The sequence below is a fragment of the Choloepus didactylus genome, chromosome 5, assembly GCF_015220235.1.
Source record: "Choloepus didactylus isolate mChoDid1 chromosome 5, mChoDid1.pri, whole genome shotgun sequence".
In the NCBI taxonomy this organism is placed as follows: domain Eukaryota; kingdom Metazoa; phylum Chordata; class Mammalia; order Pilosa; family Megalonychidae; genus Choloepus; species Choloepus didactylus.
Window position 1 is genome coordinate 38,186,973 of NC_051311.1, and position 20,798 is coordinate 38,207,770.

General features: G+C 42.1%; 1 protein-coding gene across 1 annotated transcript in view; it reads left to right on the forward strand.

The window, feature by feature from the left end:
- The window catches only part of GBX1 (gastrulation brain homeobox 1), a 29,495-nt gene extending 8,966 nt beyond the window's left edge, over window positions 1-20,529 (forward strand). Inside the window, exon 2 of the mRNA XM_037837621.1 lies at window positions 19,850-20,529. Within this exon, the coding sequence (XP_037693549.1) occupies window positions 19,850-20,403 (554 nt within the window). The 3' untranslated portion in view covers window positions 20,404-20,529. The remainder of the gene's footprint in view (window positions 1-19,849) is intronic.
- Window positions 20,530-20,798: the final 269 nt, after the last annotated feature.

Genomic DNA, 20,798 nt, shown 5'->3' on the forward strand with positions numbered 1-20,798 from the left:
TAGGGAAGGACTCTGATAAGCAAGACTCAGTCATATCCCCAGGGAGAGAGGATTTTATGGTCATATAGGGGTGCTGTGCCTCCCTGTGGTCATGAATGTGGAGGCATGTGGTGGATAGTCCCACCATGTACTGGGCAGTGTAAGAGAAGCCGTTCCCTAAAGGAAGAGGGTGCTGTTACTGAACAAAAGGGGCAAGGGATGCTGGGCAGACGAAAATGTAGATGAAACAGATGCCTAGCTCAACCAGAAAGAAGGAAAAGAACAGGGCCCTTATCCCCTTTCAGTGTTGGGAAGAAAAGCCTTTCCCCACTGGCTAGATAAGTCAGGGATTGAGAAACTTTGAAGAGAGTTCTGTAAAGAGGAAGGTAGATAAGTTGAAGATGCTAGAAGAATTTCTATTTCTTTTTCTATTTCTCAGTGAGGCTGTCTCTTCACTATGATTCCTGTATAAGAAAGCTCTGCTGAGGGATGAGGGAGCAAGTTGAAAACCAGAATCTAGAGTAAATCAGTGTTAAAGTGAAACTTTTCCCTTTGTTTGCAATACTATTTATTGAATGAGAAAATGTTTCTGAAAAAAAGAAACAACACTGACTGTTATAGTTATATCATACAATGAAATAGTGATAGGAGAAACAGGAGAAAGATCTGGTGGAAATTTGGTTTTGGAGAATGATGGAAAAAAATAGCCTGTTGAAGGACAAAGGTGACGTTTGGAGAATGAGTCGTCTCCAATAGGAATAATAAGAATCTTCTCTGAGAATGCTTTTTTTTTTTAATTTTGAAATAAATTCAAAGTTATAGGAACAGTTGCAAAAACAATACTAACCACATACACAGAATTCCATCATACCCTGACCCCCCCTCCCCCGATAGCTCAATCCACCGACTTTAACATGCTGTCACATTGCTATTTCTTTCCCTCCCTCCCTCCCTCCCTATCTATCATCCATCATCTACTGCTCTGTCTTCTGTACATATGAGAGCTAGTTGCACACATCCTTGAACATACACTATAATTCATGTATACACTTCCCATGAACAAGAACATTCTTTTGTGCAATCCTGTTAAGTGCAGCTAAGAAGTACAAGAGATTCAACAATGATACGAAGCTTACATTCTATATTTCCTTTTCCTTATGTCTCAACTGTGCCCCTTTGAGCCACCTGTCCTCTATCCTCCAATCCCATCCAAGTTCATCCTTGGCAGTTAATTGTCATCTATTTAGACTGTCTTTTTTTTTTTTTTTCAATTGTGGAAACATATATACAGCCTAAATCTTCCCATTCCACCCCCTCCCTGGCCTTCCATTAGTGGGATTAATCACATTTAGAATGTTGTAATGCTCTTTCCCACTATCCATTACTAGAAATTTCCTTTCACCTCAAACAGGAACCCTACACTCATTTCTTAACTCCCCACTGCCCCTTCCCCCATTTCTCTTAACCCAAACTCTACTTTTCATCTCTATGGTTATATTCTCTGATAATTTATTTGTGTTTACTGTGGGGCTTAAAATTAACCTCTTAAATCCATATCAATCTTGTTTTTCTTTGATACCACCTTCACTTCCATAGGACACATAAACTATGTTCCTATACTCCTCCATTCCCCCACCTTTATATAGTTTTCTAAAATGACATATTTTACATTGAGTTCAAAACCACTGATTTGTCATTAGAGTTTGTGTATTTTATATCATGTAGGAAGTAAATAGTGGAGTTATAGTTCAAAAATTATTGACTTCTATTTATATTCCATTGTGGTTGGAGAATGTGCTTTGAGTATATTCAATTTTTTTTTTTTTTTAATTTCTTGAGGCTTGTTTTATGTCCCAGCTTATGGTCCCTTCTGGAGAAAGATCCGTGATCACTGGAGAAAAATGAGTGTCCCAGTGATATGGGATGTGAGGTACTATATATATCTGTTAAAATTCTCTATATCTCTTTCTCCTTTCTTTGTGTCTCTGTTGGTAGGGCTCCCTTTAGTATCTGAAGTAGGGCAGGTCTTTAATTGGCAAACTCTCTCAGCATTTGTTTGTCTGTGAAAAATTTAAGCTCTCCCTCAAATTTGAAGGAGAGTTTTGCTGGATAAAGTATTCTTGGTTGGAAATTTGTCTCTCTCAGAATCTTAAATATGTCATGCCACTGCCTTCTTGCCTCCATGGTGGCTGCTGAGTAGTCACAACTTAGTCTTATGTTGTTTCTTTTGTATGTGGTGAATTGCTTCTCTCTTGCTGCTATCAGAACTTGCTCCTTCTCTTCAGTATTTGACAGTGTGATCAGAATATGTCTTGGAGTGGGTTTATTTGGATTTATTCTATTTGGAGTTCGCTGGGCATTTATGCTTTGTGTATTTATATTGTGCAGAAGGTTGGGGAAGTTTTCCCCAACAATTTCTTTGAATGCTCTTTCTAGACCTTTATCCTTCTCTTCCCCTTCTGGGACACCAATGAGTCTTAAGTTTGGATGTTTTATTTTATCTATTGTATCCCTGAGATCCATTTCAATTTTTTCAATTTTTTGCTCCATTCTTTCTTTTGTTCTTTCATTTTCTGTTCTGTGGACTTCTTTTTTTTTTTTTTTTTTTTAGGCTCTACTGGATTTTTTTTTTTTTTATTGAGATATATTCACATACCACACAGTCATACAAAACAAATCAAACTTTTGATTGTTCACAGTACCATTACATAGTTGTACATTCATCACCTAAATCAATCCCTGACACCTTCATTAGCACACACACAAAAATAACAAGAATAATAATTAGAGTGAAAAAGAGCAATTGAAGTAAAAAAGAACACTGGGTACCTTTGTCTGTTTGTTTCCTTACCCTATTTTTCTACTCATCCATCCATAAACTAGACAAAGTGCAGTGTGGTCCTTATGGCTTTCCCAATCCCATTGTCACCCCTCATAAGCTACATTTTTATACAACTGCCTTCAAGATTCATGGGTTCTGGGTTGTAGTTTGATAGTTTCAGGTATCCATCACCAGCTACCCCAATTCTTTAGAACCTAAAAAGGGTTGTCTAAATTGTGCACAAGAGTGCCCACCAGAGTGACCTCTCGGCTCCTTTTGGATTCTCTCTGCTACTGAAGCTTATTTCATTTCCTTTCACATCCCCCTTTTGGTCAAGAAGATGTTCTCCGTCCCACGATGCCAGGTCTACATTCCTCCCCAGGAGTCATATTCCACGTTGCCAGGGATATTCACTCCCCTGGGTGTCTGATCCCACGTAGGGGGGAGGGCAGTGATTTCACCTTTCAAGTTGGCTTAGCTAGAGAGAGAGGGCCACATCTGAGCAACAAAGAGGCATTCGGGAGGAGGCTCTTAGGCACAATTATAGGGAGGCCGAGCCTCTCCTTTGCAGCAACCGTCTTCCCAAGGGTAAAACCTATGGTAGAGGGCTCAACCCATCAAACCACCAGTCCCCTGTATCTGTGGTCATGTTAGCAACCATCGAGGTGGGGTAGGCAAATACCCCTGCATTCTCCACAGGCTCCTCAAGGGGGCACTACGTCTTTTTTTCCTTGTTTTCCTTTTTTTTTTTTTTTAACTTTCCCTTCTTTTTTAAATCAACTGTATGAAAAAAAGTTAAAAAGAAACCAAACATACAATAAAAGAACATTTCAAAGAGACCATAACAAGGGAGTAAGAAAAAGACAACAAACCTAAGATGACTGCTTAACTTCCAACATGTTCCTACTTCACCCCAAGAAAGTTACCTAATATAGCAACATTTCTGTGAACTTGTTCCTACTATATCCATCAGAAATTAACAGACCATAGTCATTCCTGGGCATCCCCAGAACGTTAAATAGCTTATCTGTCCTTCTTGGATTATTGTTGCCCCTTCCTTAATTGCTCTCTCTTGCTAGTTCCCCTACATTCTACATTATAGACCATTTGTTTTACATTTTTCAAAGTTCACATTAGTGGTAGCATATAATATTTCTCTTTTTGTGCCTGGCTTATTTCGCTCAGCATTATGTCTTCAAGGTTCATCCATGTTGTCATATGTTTCACAAGATCGTTCCTTCTTACTGCCGTGTAGTATTCCATAGTGTGTATATACCACATTTTATTTATCCACTCATCTGTTGAAGGACATTTGGGTTGTTTCCATCTCTTGGCAATTGTGAATAATGCTGCTATGAACATTGGTGTGCAGATATCTGTTCGTGTCACTGCTTTCCGACCTTCCGGGTATATACCGAGAAGTGCAATTGCTGGATCGAACGGTAACTCTATATCTAGTTTTCTAAGGAACCACCAGACTGACTTCCAGAGTGGCTGAACCATTATACAGTCCCACCAATAATGAATAAGAGTTCCAATTTCTCCACATCCCCTCCAGCATTTGTAGTTTCCTGTTTGTTTAATGGCAGGCATTCTAATCGGTGTTAGATGGTATCTCATTGTGGTCTTAATTTGCATCTCTCTAATAGCTAGTGAAGCTGAACATTTTTTCATGTGTTTCTTGGCCATTTGTATTTCCTCTTCAGAGAACTGTCTTTTCATATCTTTTGCCCATTTTATAATTGGGCTGTCTGTACTATTGTCATTGAGTTGTAGGATTTCTTTATATACGCAAGATACTAGTCTTTTGTCAGATACATGGTTTCCAAAAATTTTTTCCCATTGAGTTGGCTGCCTCTTTACCTTTTTGAGAAATTCCTTTGAGGTGCAGAAACTTCTAAGCTTGAGGAGTTCCCATTTATCTATTTTTTCTTTTGTTGCTTGTGCTTTGGGTGTAAAGTCTAGGAAGTGGCCACCTAATACAAGGTCTTGAAGATGTTTTCCTACATTATCTTCTAGGAGTTTTATGGTACTTTCTTTTATATTGAGATCTTTGGTCCATTTTGAGTTAATTTTTGTGTAGGGTGTGAGGTAGGGGTCCTCTTTCATTCTTTTGGATATGCATATCCAACTCTCCCAGCCCCATTTGTTGAAAAGACCATTATGACTCAGTTCAGTGACTTTGGGGGCTTTATCAAAGATCAGTCGGCCATAGATATGAGGGTCTACCTCTGAATTCTCAATTCTATTCCATTGATCTATATGTCTATCTTTGTGCCAGTACCATGCTGTTTTGGCAACTGTGGCTTTATAATAAGCTTCAAAGTCAGGGAGTATAAGTCCTCCCACTTCGTTTTTCTTTTTTAGAGTGTCTTTAGCAATTCGAGGCATCTTCCCTTTCCAAATAAATTTGATAACTAGCTTTTCCAAGTCTGAAAACTAGGTTGTTGGAATTTTGATTGGGATTGCATTGAATCTGTAGATGAGTTTGGGTAGAATTGACATCTTAATGACATTTAGTCTTCCTATCCATGAACATGGAATATTTTTCCATCTTTTAAGGTCCCCTTCTATTTCTTTTAGTAGAGTTATGTAGTTTTCTTTGTATAGGTCTTTTACATCTTTGGTTAAGTTGATTCCTAGGTACTTGATTTTTTTTAGTTGCTATTGAAAATGGTATCTTTTTCTTGAGTGTCTCTTCAGTTTGTTCATTTCTAGCATATAGAAACATTACTGACTTATGTGCATTAATCTTGTATCCCGCTACTTTGCTAAATTTGTTTATTAGCTCTAGTAGCTGTATCATCAATTTCTCAGGGTTTTCTAGATATAAGATCATATCATCTGCAAACAATGACAGTTTTACTTCTTCTTTTCCAATTTGGATGCCTTTTATTTCTTTGTCTTGCCAGATTGCCCTGGCTAGCACTTCCAGCACAATGTTGAATAACAGTGGTGACAGCGGGCATCCTTGTCTTGTTCCTGATCTTAGAGGGAAGGCTTTCAGTCTCTCACCATTGAGTACTATGCTGGCTGTGGGTTTTTCATATATGCTCTTTATCATGTTGAGGAAGTTTCCTTCAATTCCTACCTTTTGAAGTGTTTTTATCAAAAACGGATGTTGGATTTTGTCAAATGCTTTTTCAGCATCTATTGAGATGATCAATTGATTTTTCCCTTTTGACTTGTTAATGTGTTGTAATACACTGATTGATTTTCTTATGTTGAACCATCCTTGCATGCCTGGAATGAACCCCACTTGGTCATGGTGTGTGATTTTTTTAATGTGTCTTTGGATTCGATTTGCAAGTATTTTGTTGAGGATTTTTGCATCTATATTCATTAGGGAGATTGGCCGGTAGTTTTCCTTTTTTGTAGCATCTTTGCCTGGTTTTGGTATTAGATTGATGTTAGCTTCATAAAATGAGTTAGGTAGTGTTCCATTTTCTTCAATGTTTTGAAAGAGTTTGAGTAAGATTGGTGTCAGTTCTTTGTGGAAACTTTGGTAGAATTCCCCTGTGAAGCCATCTGGCCCTAGGCATTTATTTGTGGGAAGCTTTTTGATGACTGATTGGATCTCTTTGCTTGTGGTGGGTTGGTTGAGGTCTTCTGTTTCTTCTCTGGTCATTCTAGGTTGTTCATATGTTTCCAGGAAATTGTCCATTTCCTCTACATTATCCAGTTTGTTGCCATACAGTTGTTCATAGTATCCTCTTATAATTTTTTTAATTTCTTCAGGATCTGCAGTTATGTCACCTTTTTCATTCATTATTTTGTTTATATGGGTCTTCTCTCTTTTTGATTTTGTCAGTCTAGCTAGGGACTTGTCAATCTTGTTGATCTTCTCAAAGAACCAACTTTTGGTGATATTTATCCTCTCTATTGTTTTTTTGTTCTCTATGTCATTTATTTCTGCTTTAATCCTTGTTATTTCTTTTCTTCTACTTGGTTTAGGATTGGTTTGCTGTTCATTTTCTAGCTTCTTCAGCTGATCCATTAGTTCTTTGATTTTGGCTCTTTCTTCCTTTTTAATATATGCGTTTAGTGCTATAAATTTCCCCCTCAGCACTGCTTTTGCTGCATCCCATAGGTTTTGGTATGTTGTGTTCTCATTTTCATTCGTCTCTATATATTTAGCAATTTCTCTTGCTATTTCTTCTTTAACCCACTGATTGTTTAGGAGTGTGTTGTTTAACCTCCAGGTATTTGTGAATTTTCTAAGTCTCTGATGGTTATTGACTTCTAATTGTATTCCATTGTGGTCAGAGAATGTGCTTTGAATAATTTCAATCTTTTTAAATTTATTGAGGCTTGTTTTATGTCCCAGCATATGATCTATTCTGGAGAAAGTTCCATGAGCACTAGAAAAGTATGTGTATCCTGGTGATTTGGGATGTAATGTCCTGTAGATGTCTGTTAAATCTAATTCATTTATCAGATTGTTTAGGTTTTCAATTTCCTTATTGGTCTTCTGTCTGGTTGATCTATCTATAGGAGAGAGTGATGTGTTGAAGTCTCCCACAATTATTGTGGAAACATCAGTTGCTTCCTTTAGTTTTGCCAGTGTTTCTCTCATGTATTTTGTGGCACCTTGATTGGGTGCATAAACATTTACGATTGTTATTTCTTCTTGTTGAATTGCCCCTTTTATTAGTATGTAGTGGCCTTCTTTGTCTCTCAAAACATCCCTGCATTTAAAGTCTATTTTATCTGAGATTAATATTGCTACACCTGCTTTCTTTTGGCTGTAGCTTGCATGAAATATTTTTTTCCATCCTTTCACTTTCAGTTTCTTTGTGTCCCTGTGTCTAAGATGAGTCTCTTGTATGCAACATATTGATGGTTCACTTTTTTTGATCCATTCTGCGAATCTATATCTTTTAATTGGGGAGTTTAATCCATTTACATTCAATGTTATAACCGTGAAGGCATTTCTTGAATCAGCCATCTTATCCTTTGGTTTATGTTTGTCATATTTTTCCCCTCTGTCTATTAATATCCTTTATTGTACCCATACCGAATCTCTTTAGTACTGAACCTTTCTCCAAGTCTCTCTGTCCTTTGTTTGTTTCTCTGTCTGTAGGGCTCCCTTTAGTATCTCCAGTAGGGCAGGTCTCTTGTTAGCAAATTCTCTCAGCATTTGTTTGTCTGTGAAAAATTTAAGCTCTCCCTCAAATTTGAAGGAGAGCTTTGCTGGATAAAGTATTCTTGGTTGGAAATTTTTCTCACTCAGAATTTTAAATATATCGTGCCACTGCCTTCTCGCCTCCATGGTGGCTGCTGAGTAGTCACTACTTAGTCTTATGCTGTTTCCTTTGTATGTGGTGAATTGCTTTTCTCTTGCTGCTTTCAGAACTTGCTCCTTCTCTTCCGTGTTTGACAGTGTGATCAGAATATGTCTCGGAGTGGGTTTATTTGGATTTATTCTATTTGGAGTTCGCTGAGCATTTATGATTTGTGTATTTATGTTGTTTAGAAGATTTGGGAAGTTTTCCCCAACAATATCTTTGAATACTCTTCCTAGACCTTTACCCTTTTCTTCCCCTTCTGGGACACCAATGAGTCTTATATTTGGACGTTTCATATTATCTATCATATCCCTGAGGTCCATTTCGATTTTTTCAGTTTTTTTCCCCATTCTTTCTTTTATGCTTTCATTTTCCATTCTGTCATCTTCCAGGTCACTGATTCATTGTTCAACTTCCTCTAGTCTTGTACTGTGAGTGTCCAGAATCTTTTTAATTTGGTCAACAGTTTCTTTAATTTCCATAAGATCATCCATTTTTTTATTTAGTCTTGCAATGTCTTCTTTATGCTCCTCTAGGGTCTTCTTGATCTCCTTTGTATCCTGTACTATGGTCTCATTGTTCATCTTTAGTTCTTTGAGTAGCTGCTCTAGGTGCTGTGTCTCTTTTGATCTTTTGATTTGGGTGCTTGAGCTTGGGTTATCCATATCGTCTGGTTTTTTCATATACTTTATAATTTTCTGTTGTTTTTGGCCTCTTGGCATTTGCTGAACTTGATAGGATTCTTTTAGGATCTGTAGACCAATTGAAGTCCTTATCTCTAATTTATCAGATCTACAGCTTCGTGGAGTACACTTTCTCTAACTAACCAGCAGGTGGCGTCCACGAGCCACCTGTTCTCCACAAGCCAGTTCTCCCCTGCTTAGCCTTTTTGGTGAGTGGGGGAGTGAGTCTTGTGGGGTCCAATTGGTGTACCAAGCTTGCGTGTGTAATTGGTGTTGCCTGCCCTGTATATGGGGCGTGTTTCTGGGCAGTCAGGGAGGGGGGGTGGCTCTAACAATCAAATCTACCTGGTGATCCTAGAGTTTTAAAGCTGCTGCAATAGTCTAATCCTTCAGTTCAGTCCTGCCACAGTTTGTCTCTGCCACTGACCTAGAAGTCCTTGGTATTGGTGTATGGCTCCTGAGACTTGCAAGTGGGCCCCTCTTCCAGGCTGTGCACCCCGGGTCCTCTGTTGAGGGATGACTGTGCTATGTCACAGGTGAGTGCCATCCCCCCAGGGCAGTTCTGGGCTGCTGGGCTGTGTAGGGAGGCTCCCAGTCTGCTGAAATGATGGCTGAATGGGGCTTTGTTAATTCACACTGCTCCACCTTCCCAACTCTGGGACAATCAGCTGAGGTTGCAGGGAAGGCTAATGTCCACGCCCAGTTTTGTGGCATGTGCCTGTTATTTGAAGCCCTTCCGTCACACTGGGTTGTCTGGGGCAGCTCTGGGCTGTGGGGCTGGCGATGGGCAGGAGTGTTTCCTGTCCACCAGGATGATGGCTGTGAGCAGACACCCCCCTTTTCTTGGGAAGTTGTGGTGTTTAGTGAATTTTCTCAGCCACTGGATTATTGCCTTTTGTCTCAGAGCTCTCTTAGTTCTGCTCTTGTCTTGACCTGCCCAAATTGCAAGTCTTTGAAGCTTTCTGTATTGGGCTTCTTAGAGTAATTGTTGTAGAAAAAGAAAAAAGGATTAAAAAAAAGGGCCCTCCTCAGAGATCTAATGGGTTATTGAAATGCTAAGAGACAAAGCGATTAGGACCATTAAGGAAAGGTCCACAGGGCAGAGAGATCAGCTTTTCTTCGGGATTTGCATATGAGCCTCAGGGCGTGAGCTCTGCCCTTCCCCTTTCTATGTTCACCAGAACTCCAAAAATCCTCCGCTTTTATTTTGGAGTTTTTCCTGTTGTTTTTTTCTATGCCTGTCTCCTCTCTGCTGGGCTGGCTGCTCTCAGATTCTCTGGTGTCTGGTCTCAGTCTATCTACGGTTGGAATTTGGATCAGTAGAATGAGTTTGTGATAAGGGCTGCCACTGCAGTTCTCCCTTCTCCTTCTCGGAGCTGACTGCCCCTCCTCCCATGGGACTGAGCCTGGCAGGGAGGGGTGCGGGTCCCCTGGCCACAAAAACTTACAGATTTCGCTGATCTCAGCAGTTCCACATTTTCATGAGTGTTGTATGAAGTATGCCCAAAGTCAGATTGCTCTGTGGTGTCCAGTCCACGCAGTTCCTGGCTTTCTACCTACTTTCCTGGAGGAGTAACTAAAACATACAGCTCACCAGTCCGCCATCTTGCCCCACCTCTGTGGACTTCTGGGACACTGAGACGTTATTCAGCTTCCTCTAGTCTTGTATTGTGAATATCCAGAGTCTTTTTAATTTGGCCAACAGTTTCTTTTATTTCCATAAGATCTTCTAGTTTTTAATTTACTCTTGCAATGTCTTCTTTATGCTCTTCTAGGGTCTTCTTTATGTCGCTTATATCCTGGGCCATGGTCTTCTTGATGTCCTTTAAATCCTTTGCCATGTTTTCGTTCCTCGATTGTAGTTCTTTGATTAATTGTGCAAGGTACTATGTCTCTTCTGATATCTTGATTTGTGTGTTTGGAGTTGGATTCTCCATATCGTCTGGTTTTATCATATGTATTAAGATTTTCTGTTGTTTTTGGCCTCTTGGCATTTGCTTTGCTTGATAGGGTTCTTTCAAGTCGTAAAAAAAAATACCTATCGAATTTTTCAGAAACACAGTTTGGTGGTGTACACTTTCTCTAACTAACCAGCAGATGGCGTCTGTGAGTCACCTTTACCCCTCGAGTCAGTTCTCCACCTTGTCCCCACGGTGTGTGAGGAAATGATTCTTGTGGGTTCAGTTGGAGAACTCAGTTTGGGTGTGTTGCTGGAGCCATCCGCCCTGAATGTGGGGCGTGTGTACAGGTGGCCAGGGAGGAAGGACAGCTTTAGTATTCAAATCCCTCAGGTTCCCGGAGATTCAAGGCCGCTGCAAAAGTTTAAGCCTTCATTTCATTTCAGCCCCAGACCCTCTCTCTCGCTGTCTCACAAACCACCGGACTTGGCGTAGTGTCCCGGGATTCTCCAAGTGGGTCCCTCCGCCCCACCTTGATCCTCCAGGACCTCTGCCGAGGGAATGCTATGCTATGTCACCAGTGTGCGCCATCCCTCAAGGGAAGCCCCAGGCCACCGGGCCATGTTGGGGTGCTTTCAGCCTAATGCAAAGGTGGCTGAATGGAGCGTCTCCACATCCCCTTCCTCACACAGTTCCTCCTTCCCAGCTCCAGGACAACTGGCGGGGCTCTGGACTGTGGGCACGGCCCTGGGCAGGAGTTTATCCAGCCCTCCAGGGAGCCAGCTGCTAGCCGCGGGGTTTCTTTCTGCTTCCAGCTCTCTCCTCCGTTCTCCCAGCCCCAAGGGTATCTACAGCAGGCTATCTTCCAGGCCAGACACTGAGAGGCTGGCCCAGCCCCCTCTTGCTGTGTTTTGCTGCGTGGTTCCCACTATCGCAGCTGTAGCAGCTCCTAGGTTTTTCCCTTTTTATTTTGTTTTAAAAGAGCCCGTCGGTCTCCAAATGCCAAACCCTGGCTTCCCCAGACCACCGCATGGCTGCGGGTCTTCCAGCCAGCTTACTCACTTGTTTCAGAATGCAGACTCCTGGTTTCACCAAGTATACAGCCCCTGTGGAACTAGGAGACCTCGTCCAGCTGGCGCATCGCTGTAACCAGTATTCTGGGTCACTTTCTGGTTTTTATCTAGTGTTTTTCATGGAGGTGTTTTTTTTTGCCCTGTCTCACCTAGCCACCATCTTAGTTTCCTGAGAATGTTAAGAGAAGATATTAATGAATAAGAGAGAGCTGTGTACTAAGTGAAAGGGATGAGCTCTAAAGTTGGATTTGATAGGGAGGTTTTTACTAACGTGACTTCTGGGGAGAGGACTTTTGCTTCAAATGGGAGGGAAGGAGAAGATGTTTCACTGGAAAGGATGGAAAGAACATTAACTGGAGATTTAGGGGACCATGTTTCTAGACATGGCTCTGTCCTTAGCTGTGTAACTTAGGAAAATCATTAACCTGTTCTGAAACTCAGGTTTTCCTCTTGAAAATAAAGTTACGAATACTCCTGTAGCTACTAATAATAGACCATCCCTGTTTCAGTGAGTAAAGTGTTGCCTAAGTTGAAGGTCACTGTGGTGCTCTGAGCAGGGTTTTTATGGGATGAAAGGAGCTCTGAACTTGGAGCCATGGGGGAAATTGCTCTAAACTTATTGTGAACGTGTAATGAGGCTCTGAACTGCAGTGATGTAGAGAACATCCTTATGTTGCTTTGGAGTAAAGAATGTTGAAGAGTAATGGGAAGACCTGTGAAAGAGAAAATGAAAATGAGTCTCCCTTATTGCACCTAAAATTACAGGCATGAGTAGTAGCATAATGGAAGCATGGAATTAATGGGGATGAGTGAAAAACAAACCGAAAGTGAGCTGGTTGCTGTAAATGATGGGAGGAAGTACTGACTCTGGAAAGAACACAGGAACAATTTGGTATTGGACATGATGAAATGAGGATTTAGAAATGGTAACGGTGGCAAATCATTCCTCTGTCTGATGAATGATCTGTTTCCTCCCACCTTCTCCCTTTTGACCCCACCCAAATTAGTGCTTATGAAGGAAGAAGAATAGTTGAACCAGAAGGATCAGGAGGAGATCCATTATCCTGGGAAGGAAAGGAGAGGAGAGAACCTTTCCTGAGGGTGTTTCAGAGAAGTTTTATGGTAGTTTTTTTTCAAAATTCAGTTTTATTGAGATTTATTCATATATCATACAGTCATCCATGGTGTATGTACCATCATATAGTTGTGCATTCATCACCCCAGTCCATTTTGAACATTCTCTTTACACCATGAAGAATAAAATAAGAATAAAAAACAAAAGTGAAAAAGAACACCCAAATCATCCCCCCCCATCCCATCCCAATCTTCATTTAGTCCCTGTCCCCATTTATCTACTCGTCCATCCATGCACTGGGTAAAGAGAGTGTGATGCACAAGGTTTTCGCCATCACACTGTCACCCCTTGTAAGCTACATAGTTATACAATCGTCTTCAAGAGTCAAGGACACTGGGTTGGAGTTTGGTAGTTTCAGGTATTTACTTCTAGCTATTCCCATTCACTAAAACCTAGAAACACCAGAGTGACCTCTTGACTCCAATTGAAATCTCTCAGCCATTGAAACTTTATTTTGTTTCATTCCGCTTCCCCCTTTTGGTCAAGAGGATGTTCTCAATCCCACAATACCGGGTCCAGACTCATCCCCAGGAGTTATATCCTGTGTTGCCAGGGAGACTTACACCCCTGGGAGTCAGGTCCCATGTAGGGGGGAGGGCAGTGAGGTTTACCAGCCAAGCTGGCTTAGCTAGAGAGAGAGGGCTACATCTGAGCAACAAAGAGGCACTCAGGAGGAGACTCTTAGGTACAGTTATAAGAGGTTTAGCCTCTCCTTTGCAGCAATGAGCCTCACGAGGGCAAGCCCCAAGAAAGAGGGCTCGGCACATCAAACTGTCAGTCCTCAATGTTTGTGAGAACATCTGCAACAACCCAAGTGAAGAAGTCCACCACTTCCGGATTTTCCCCTAGCTCCTCAGGGGGGACCCTGCATATATATTTTTATTCTCCACCCTAATTACTCTGGGATGTGTCGCTATTTCACACTAACCTGTTCAAATCTACCAGATCTCACTTCCTGTTCAAAGTTCCATGTAATTGTGGTGTTTGAATGAGCTGACTGTACAAGTTAAATTATTTAGCATACTACAGAAAATATAGATCCTGCCCCAGATAACCATCTCTTCCCTTGGTCTCACATGGAATTTGAAGTTTTAGAACACAGTCAGTATCATCCTTTACCCTTTGGCCCAATTTGCCCTAGTCCTAACCAGATCTGCTTCATTCATATCACTAATTGAAGTCTAGACTCTTTTTCAGCTTTTTAAACAGTTCCTGTATGTGCTAATACTGATGTTCCTATCTGCTGAATCTAGCTCTGAGTCTCACGTATCACACAGATACCCACAGTTCCAGAGACCGATCAGGTCACACACAAAGGGATCACCATCTCGGAATCTGGAGATAGCCATTAAATTCAAGAATAGATGTGACTGCTGTTAAGAGCTTACAGTCTAGGGACCATTACAATGAGTGTTCCCCTGATAAACTGTGCTGTAAGATTCAATTTTGAGTTTACACATTGTAGTTAGTCCATATTGGTGGGGCATTATAGTGTTTGCCTTTGTGTCTGGCCTACGTCACTCAAAATGCTGTCTACAGGATCCATTCACCTCATTGCTTGTCTCACAGCTTCACTCCTCCTCGTAGTTGCTCAATATTCCATTGTTTGCATACACCACAGTTCACCAGTCTGTTCCTCAGTCGATGTATAGGGTAGTTGTTTTTAAAGCAGAGGAAAGAGAAGTCAGAACTGAGTGTAGTGGGGGAAGGGCTTCTCTTCTGTGAATAATAAAGACTATTTTGTCCAGGTTTATCATTTTTAGATAAGCTCTGGTAGGACAGGAGCTATGATTGGATGAATGAAGTGTGGCACAGAGGCTATATGAGTTCTCTTAGCTGGGAGTCTAAAGTGCTTCTCTCCATTCCCTTGGTGGTTTTCTGCATCACAGCACCAGTCCCTCATCCTTGGTGACTGTAGCTGCCGGATGCCGCCTTCGAGATCATCCTTGGCCAGGCTATTTATCCTTTCTATTGGAGAATACCTACCATGGATTCTTTGGCCCTTGATTTCTTCCCCAGCCTGACATGACCCATTACCAAGATGGGGTTTCTCTATACCTCTGGAGCAGTTTCTCTTTCCCTGGCTCCCACCCATGTAGCCAAATGGGAGGCCACCTGTCAGCAGCGTTCCCTGGGGTCTGAGCGCTTGCCCTCTCGAGTGGGTTTTAATCATATTTGAAACCTTGTGATTCCGGGTTCTTAGGGTAATAGCACTCACTAGGAGACTGCAAATGAACTCTGGATGTTCTTAGTAAATAAGCCTGTCCCGCATTCATTTCCCCCTGACCAGAGACCAAACTTTTTTCATTGACTCTAGATTTACCCATAGGGAACAAGCTAGAAACTCAATATACTCTTCTTACGACCGGTAATGCCATTTTCATACATGAAGGACAGAACCTTTCTATCTGTTTGGCCCACCAATACCCAGCACAGGCAAATCGTTTCCAATTTTTTAATTTTTATTTTTGTTCTGCTGACATTCTCATCAGAATCATTATTTTCCATGTAAAATTTTCAATGAAGGCTTCTTTAGTTGATCAAGTTTTTTGTTTTGTTTTGTTATTCATATCAACCAGGTATAGCTTCTACAATTGAAAAATTTACTTTTATGGATTATATCTACCACGTCCAATTATTCTAACTCAAACTTTGCAGACAGGAATTTTGTCAAAAAGATTCACTTAGCAAGTTTTTCTATTGCAATTTTTGTTTATTTTGTTTGATTATTTTTACCGTTAAATTGGATAAAAGAAAATAGTTTGCATTTATTTCCTAGCCAATTCAAGGGAAAATAGTTAAGGAATTCACTTCAGCTCTTTCAGGATTTCTGAATTGTGCAGGATTGGACTACCATATTTCTAATCCTATTCTTCTGTATGTTTTTCCATCAGTTTGGGTATTGTGTTCTAAAGTGCCCTTTCTATTGTATTTCGCAAATACAAGGCCAAAATGTCTCACTTTCTCCAAATTCATCAAATTTGGTGTGTGGGGGGGGAAGGTTGTAGGGATATTAAAATAAGAGGGAAAAAAAAAGTTTCATGTTCTCTTTCCTCTGAATTTTTTCCCAGTTATCCTTTATGATTTTTTTTTATGAGAAAACTTGTAGGTTTACCAAAAAATCATGCAGAATCCCCTGACTTTTTTTTCTGTTATCTCTCCTTCTCCAAACTTTTCAGCCCTTCCAGTTTCTCCGAGTCTCTGAATCGTTGAATTCTTCTGCCACAATTCCACCCTACTTCTCTCTGCCTGTTTTTGACCTTCCCTTCTCTCCATCTCCTAGGTCTCTGTCACTGTCCCAGCATGCTCTCCTGAGGCGTCTCACTCTACTCTTTCCCTTCTCAGTTGTTTTCCTCTATTGCTCCACCCCCATCCTTTTCCAAGAGTGGTTTTTCAGTGTCATGACTCTAAAGACTCAGGGAAGAAACTCTCACCCCTACCACTCAGCATCCCACCCAGACTAAGTAACAGAACGAGGCTTCTTGTGTGGCTTTAAAAGCACACAGCACTGAAGATGGCCCACTTATGTGGGCTTAATTTCATGAAATCTGTCTGAAGGCAGAGGGGTGGATGATATGATCTCAGGAGGGCCCTGCCAACTCAGGGAACCTGGGAGCCTCATCTCAATCATCATCAATTTAGATTCATTGGATACTCACCCCCTGGTGCTTTGAACTATACTTAATGATTTCATCCTTCAAGCCCTGAAATCCAGTTCCTACCTTTTTAGCAGCTGTTTAAGGCATGGTAATATTGGGCTGAGTTTACAAACTTTTTTTTTTTTAATAATCCTTTACTGTAATCTATGTTTTTAAAATTAAAGTTAAAAGATTTAGTAATGATGTTTGAGATGGTTCTTCATTTTTTTTAGGATAAGAGCCTATAGATTTCCACTGCATATTGATTCCTCTCCATCTAATGTGAGGTCAGAGGACATCCTGAAAAGTGGGTAGGGTAATATCCATGAGGAGAATGTCTTATGGGCACCAGAACAAAGGCGGATAGGGTTGTGGGAAATAACTTAGGAGAGAGAGGCTTGGGAAAGGAAGGGACAGAGACGGAAAAAGAGAGAGCGCGAGCTTGGGAATGGTTTATTTTATTTAGTCAACAAATATTTATTGAGTGCCTACTCTGGGTAGATACTTTCCTAGATGCTGAAGATACAGCAGTGAATAAAACATATTATCAATTCCTACCCTCATGGAACTTCGAAGAGACAGCCAATAACATAAATGGATAAAGTTGGTGACATGTACTATAGCGAAAAATAAAGCAGAGAAGGGAAATGGGGAATACTGAGAGTTTTAATTTTAAAAGGATAAGGAAAGGGCTCATTGATAAAGACTTGAAGGAGGCAGGGAATGAGCCATTGCAAAAACCTAGGTGAAGAGGATTCCAAACAGAGGGAATGATATACTGAAGAAGGGCCAGGGCAGAAGGATAGAAACCAGTTAGGAGAAAATGTCATAAAGCAGGTGAGAGATAATGGGGAACTGGACTAGTGTGGAAGCAGAGCAGGTGGTGAGAAGAGGTCACGTTCTTGATATATTTTTTAAGTGGCATTAATAGAATTTGCTGATGGATTGAACATGGGCTCTGAGAGGATTCCATCAAGATTTTTGTTTTGACCAACAGAGAGGATGGAGTTGCCATTAACCAAGATGGGAAGACAGGATGGGTGGGGTGGTGGGAGGAGCTCGGTTTGGGACATGTTAAGTGTGTGTTCTGTGGCAGTGGAAATAGTGTGGGGAAGAGTCCTTCAAGAAACGAAGGAGGAAGCTAAGGATGTGAATCTTGCCAGGAACAAAATGGGTTTGGCTAGGGATGAGATAAGGAGGAAAGCCTGGGGTGACTGGAGTGATTTTACAAGGAAGGCATTTTATTTATGTATGGACAGTGTATGAATGTGGACGCTGGTGAAGCTTGGAGAATGAAGGATCATTTGCTGAAGAAGAGCAATTGAATAGGAGTAGGGTGGGAAAACCGGGTAAGGCTGACAGCATATGCCACATGGGTTTTGAGATTAGATAAAGAATGAAGGGATCCAGGGGAGAAAAGGTGGAGGGGGGTGGGTAAAAATAGCCTTGAGGTGTGAGGAGGCTAGAATGGAGGAGGGAGGATGTGGGCTAAGAATTCTGGTCTCCAAGAAAAATGTGTAAGTGGCTCTTGAAGAAAAGGAGCAGGCATGGACTCCATCAGTGAGAGAAAAAAGGGCAACTTGGAGAATAAGGCAGGGGATAGGAAGTGACTGGGCTGGTAGTGGAGGCCCAAGAGAAGTCCTTGTTGGCATGCAGGCAGTTAGGGAGATGTTAGGGGAGAAGAATGTCAGGTAAGCTCTGACGACCGAAAGATGTTCTGTACACACAGACATGCACACCCTCTTTCTCTTAAATTGCGTTTCACTAGTCCATGAATTTATTTTACCCTGAGTTGTTGTATTCTCAATCTGAGAGTGTTTATGAGTGAGTGTACATGTGATATGTGACAGACATATAGATACCCTCCCAGAGCTGTTTCAGAAGTCTCCCCACCCCCAAAAGTGAACTCTATTAGAAAGGAGCTGATAATTCGGTTCATGGATTATCCATCTTCTCTTTTTCTTCTTTCCTGTTTGTTGGTTGTCTTTTGACTTTTTGTCGTTTCACTGTTTACTGGTCCTTTGGGCAGAAAACAAGGGAGTCAATAAGGCACAACAACTAAAAACAATTTGTAATGCGTTATTTGAAGTTTTGACAAAAATTTCAGCAGATGAGATGATCTACTAATGGTTGAATTACACTCTAGAATTATGGGTAGATTCAAAAGGTTTATGTGCCTGTGATTACAAATCAATAATCTACTAAATTAGTCAGAATTACTTTTTTGCCATTGCCCTTTCTATATTTTCTCTTGTTCCACTTCCACTTCTTCCTCTTGCTTCTCCCTGATTCCCTCCAGCCCTCCCAGCTGGCATTAAACTCAGGATCCTCTAGATTCTGAACTTGAGCAGAAAGCAGTTGTTTGGGCTGCCCGAGCAACCTTGGTGGGAAGAGAGGGTAGGTAGGAAAAGAGATGATAGCATTTTAAAAATAAGGCATAAGGATAAGGATTGAAAAGGGATCAGAGAGGCTGAGTGGTTGGGAGCAAAATCTGGCCACCAGACAGGTTTGTGTGGAGATGGGAGCCGCATTCTGAGTTGGATGGTCTGGTTAAGATTTGGGAAGGGGGTGGTGAGGAAAACTTCCAGATTCCCAGGTGCTTTGATAAGATTTCTTGGACCCAGATGGGGGGTGGGGAGTGAGGAAAGGGGAATCAGAAAATCTCGAAGGCTCCATCTAGAAATGAGATTCTATAGTTGTAGATCTGGTAAAAAGGGAAAGGAGGAGCCTACTGTCTCGTGGAAGAGAAGACAGGCCTAAGTGAATAACAAAGGCCTACAGCCCTGATTTCTCTGATCTCTCCCCATCTGTCTGCAAAAGTCCATTCTCCATTGCTCCACCCCGCCCCTACAGTAACTCTGAAAGGATCCTTAAGCCTAGTCATCTCACACTGCTTTGTTCTGGGACTGGAGGCTTTGTGGGTCTGGGTTTGGAGAGGTGGAGTAAGAGTGAAAAGCTGGGTCCTTGATCTCTGGGTTTGGAGGAAGCTGGGGAGGTGGCGGGTAGGGAGAATGAGAGGAAGTGGGGGTGGGGAGGGTGGGAAAGTTAAGGGGACACAGCCCTGGGAATGGTTTTCCTTCAATATACTTTTATCGCCTCCCCCACTTTGCCATAGTAAAATCTGTGCTGGTTAATACCTTTCTTCCCATTTCTTTGTCTTCCCTGACTCTCTCCCCAACTCCCCATCTTGGATGTGCCATCCTTCTCATCCCCTCCGTATGTTAATATGTGTTCCTGTTGTCATTGCCCTTCCCGTGGTTCTGTGTGTATTCTCCAACTTTTCTGTCTTGCCCTTGCCTTCTCCCTCCCCATGTTGGTTCTTCACTCCCCACAGCAGAGGGGAAGGTGTACAGCTCAGATGAGGAGAAGCTGGAGGCACCAGCAGGAGATCCCACAGGCAGCGAGCAGGAGGAAGAGGGCTCAGGTGGTGACAGCGAGGATGACAGCTTCCTGGACAGTGCTGCAGGGGGTCCAGGGGCTCTTTTGGGACCTAAACCGAAGCTAAAGGGAAGCCTGGGGCCTGGAGCCGAAGAGGGAGCACCTGTGGCAACAGGGGTCACAGCTCCTGGAGGCAAGAGTCGACGGCGTCGCACAGCGTTCACCAGTGAGCAGCTTTTGGAATTGGAGAAGGAGTTTCATTGCAAGAAATACCTGAGCTTGACAGAGCGTTCCCAGATTGCCCATGCTCTCAAGCTCAGCGAGGTGCAGGTCAAGATCTGGTTTCAGAACCGACGAGCCAAGTGGAAGCGCATTAAAGCTGGCAATGTGAGCAGTCGCTCTGGGGAGCCTGTAAGAAACCCCAAGATTGTCGTGCCCATACCTGTGCACGTCAATAGGTTTGCTGTGCGGAGCCAGCACCAACAAATGGAGCAAGGTGCCCGGCCCTGAGCGGGATTCCGAGGACTTAGGAAGGCAAAGGATCTGGTCCTGAGCCTGCTCGGACACTGGCTTAGGGGCTTGGGGCCCAGCTGGTAATTAACCCAGTTCCAGGTGTGCTTCCAGGGCTCTGGAGATGGAGACACTTGGCCCAGAGCCCCTCAGGGAGCTTTTGGGACTGAGGTGGACTCGGGGTGGGGGTGGGGTGGGGTTATAACATAAATGCCTAGGGCCTGAAAGGTTCTGTGGCTGATGCCCTGGAAGCTTCTGACAGGGGCAGGAGAAATCCAGGGGGAACACCTAGCCAAGCTGATCTCAGTTCCTTATTTATTTTGTGTAAAGTTTGTACATATGGAGCTATGTCTGTCTGTCTGCACCGCCAGGGAGGGATTGAGAATGCTGTTTCC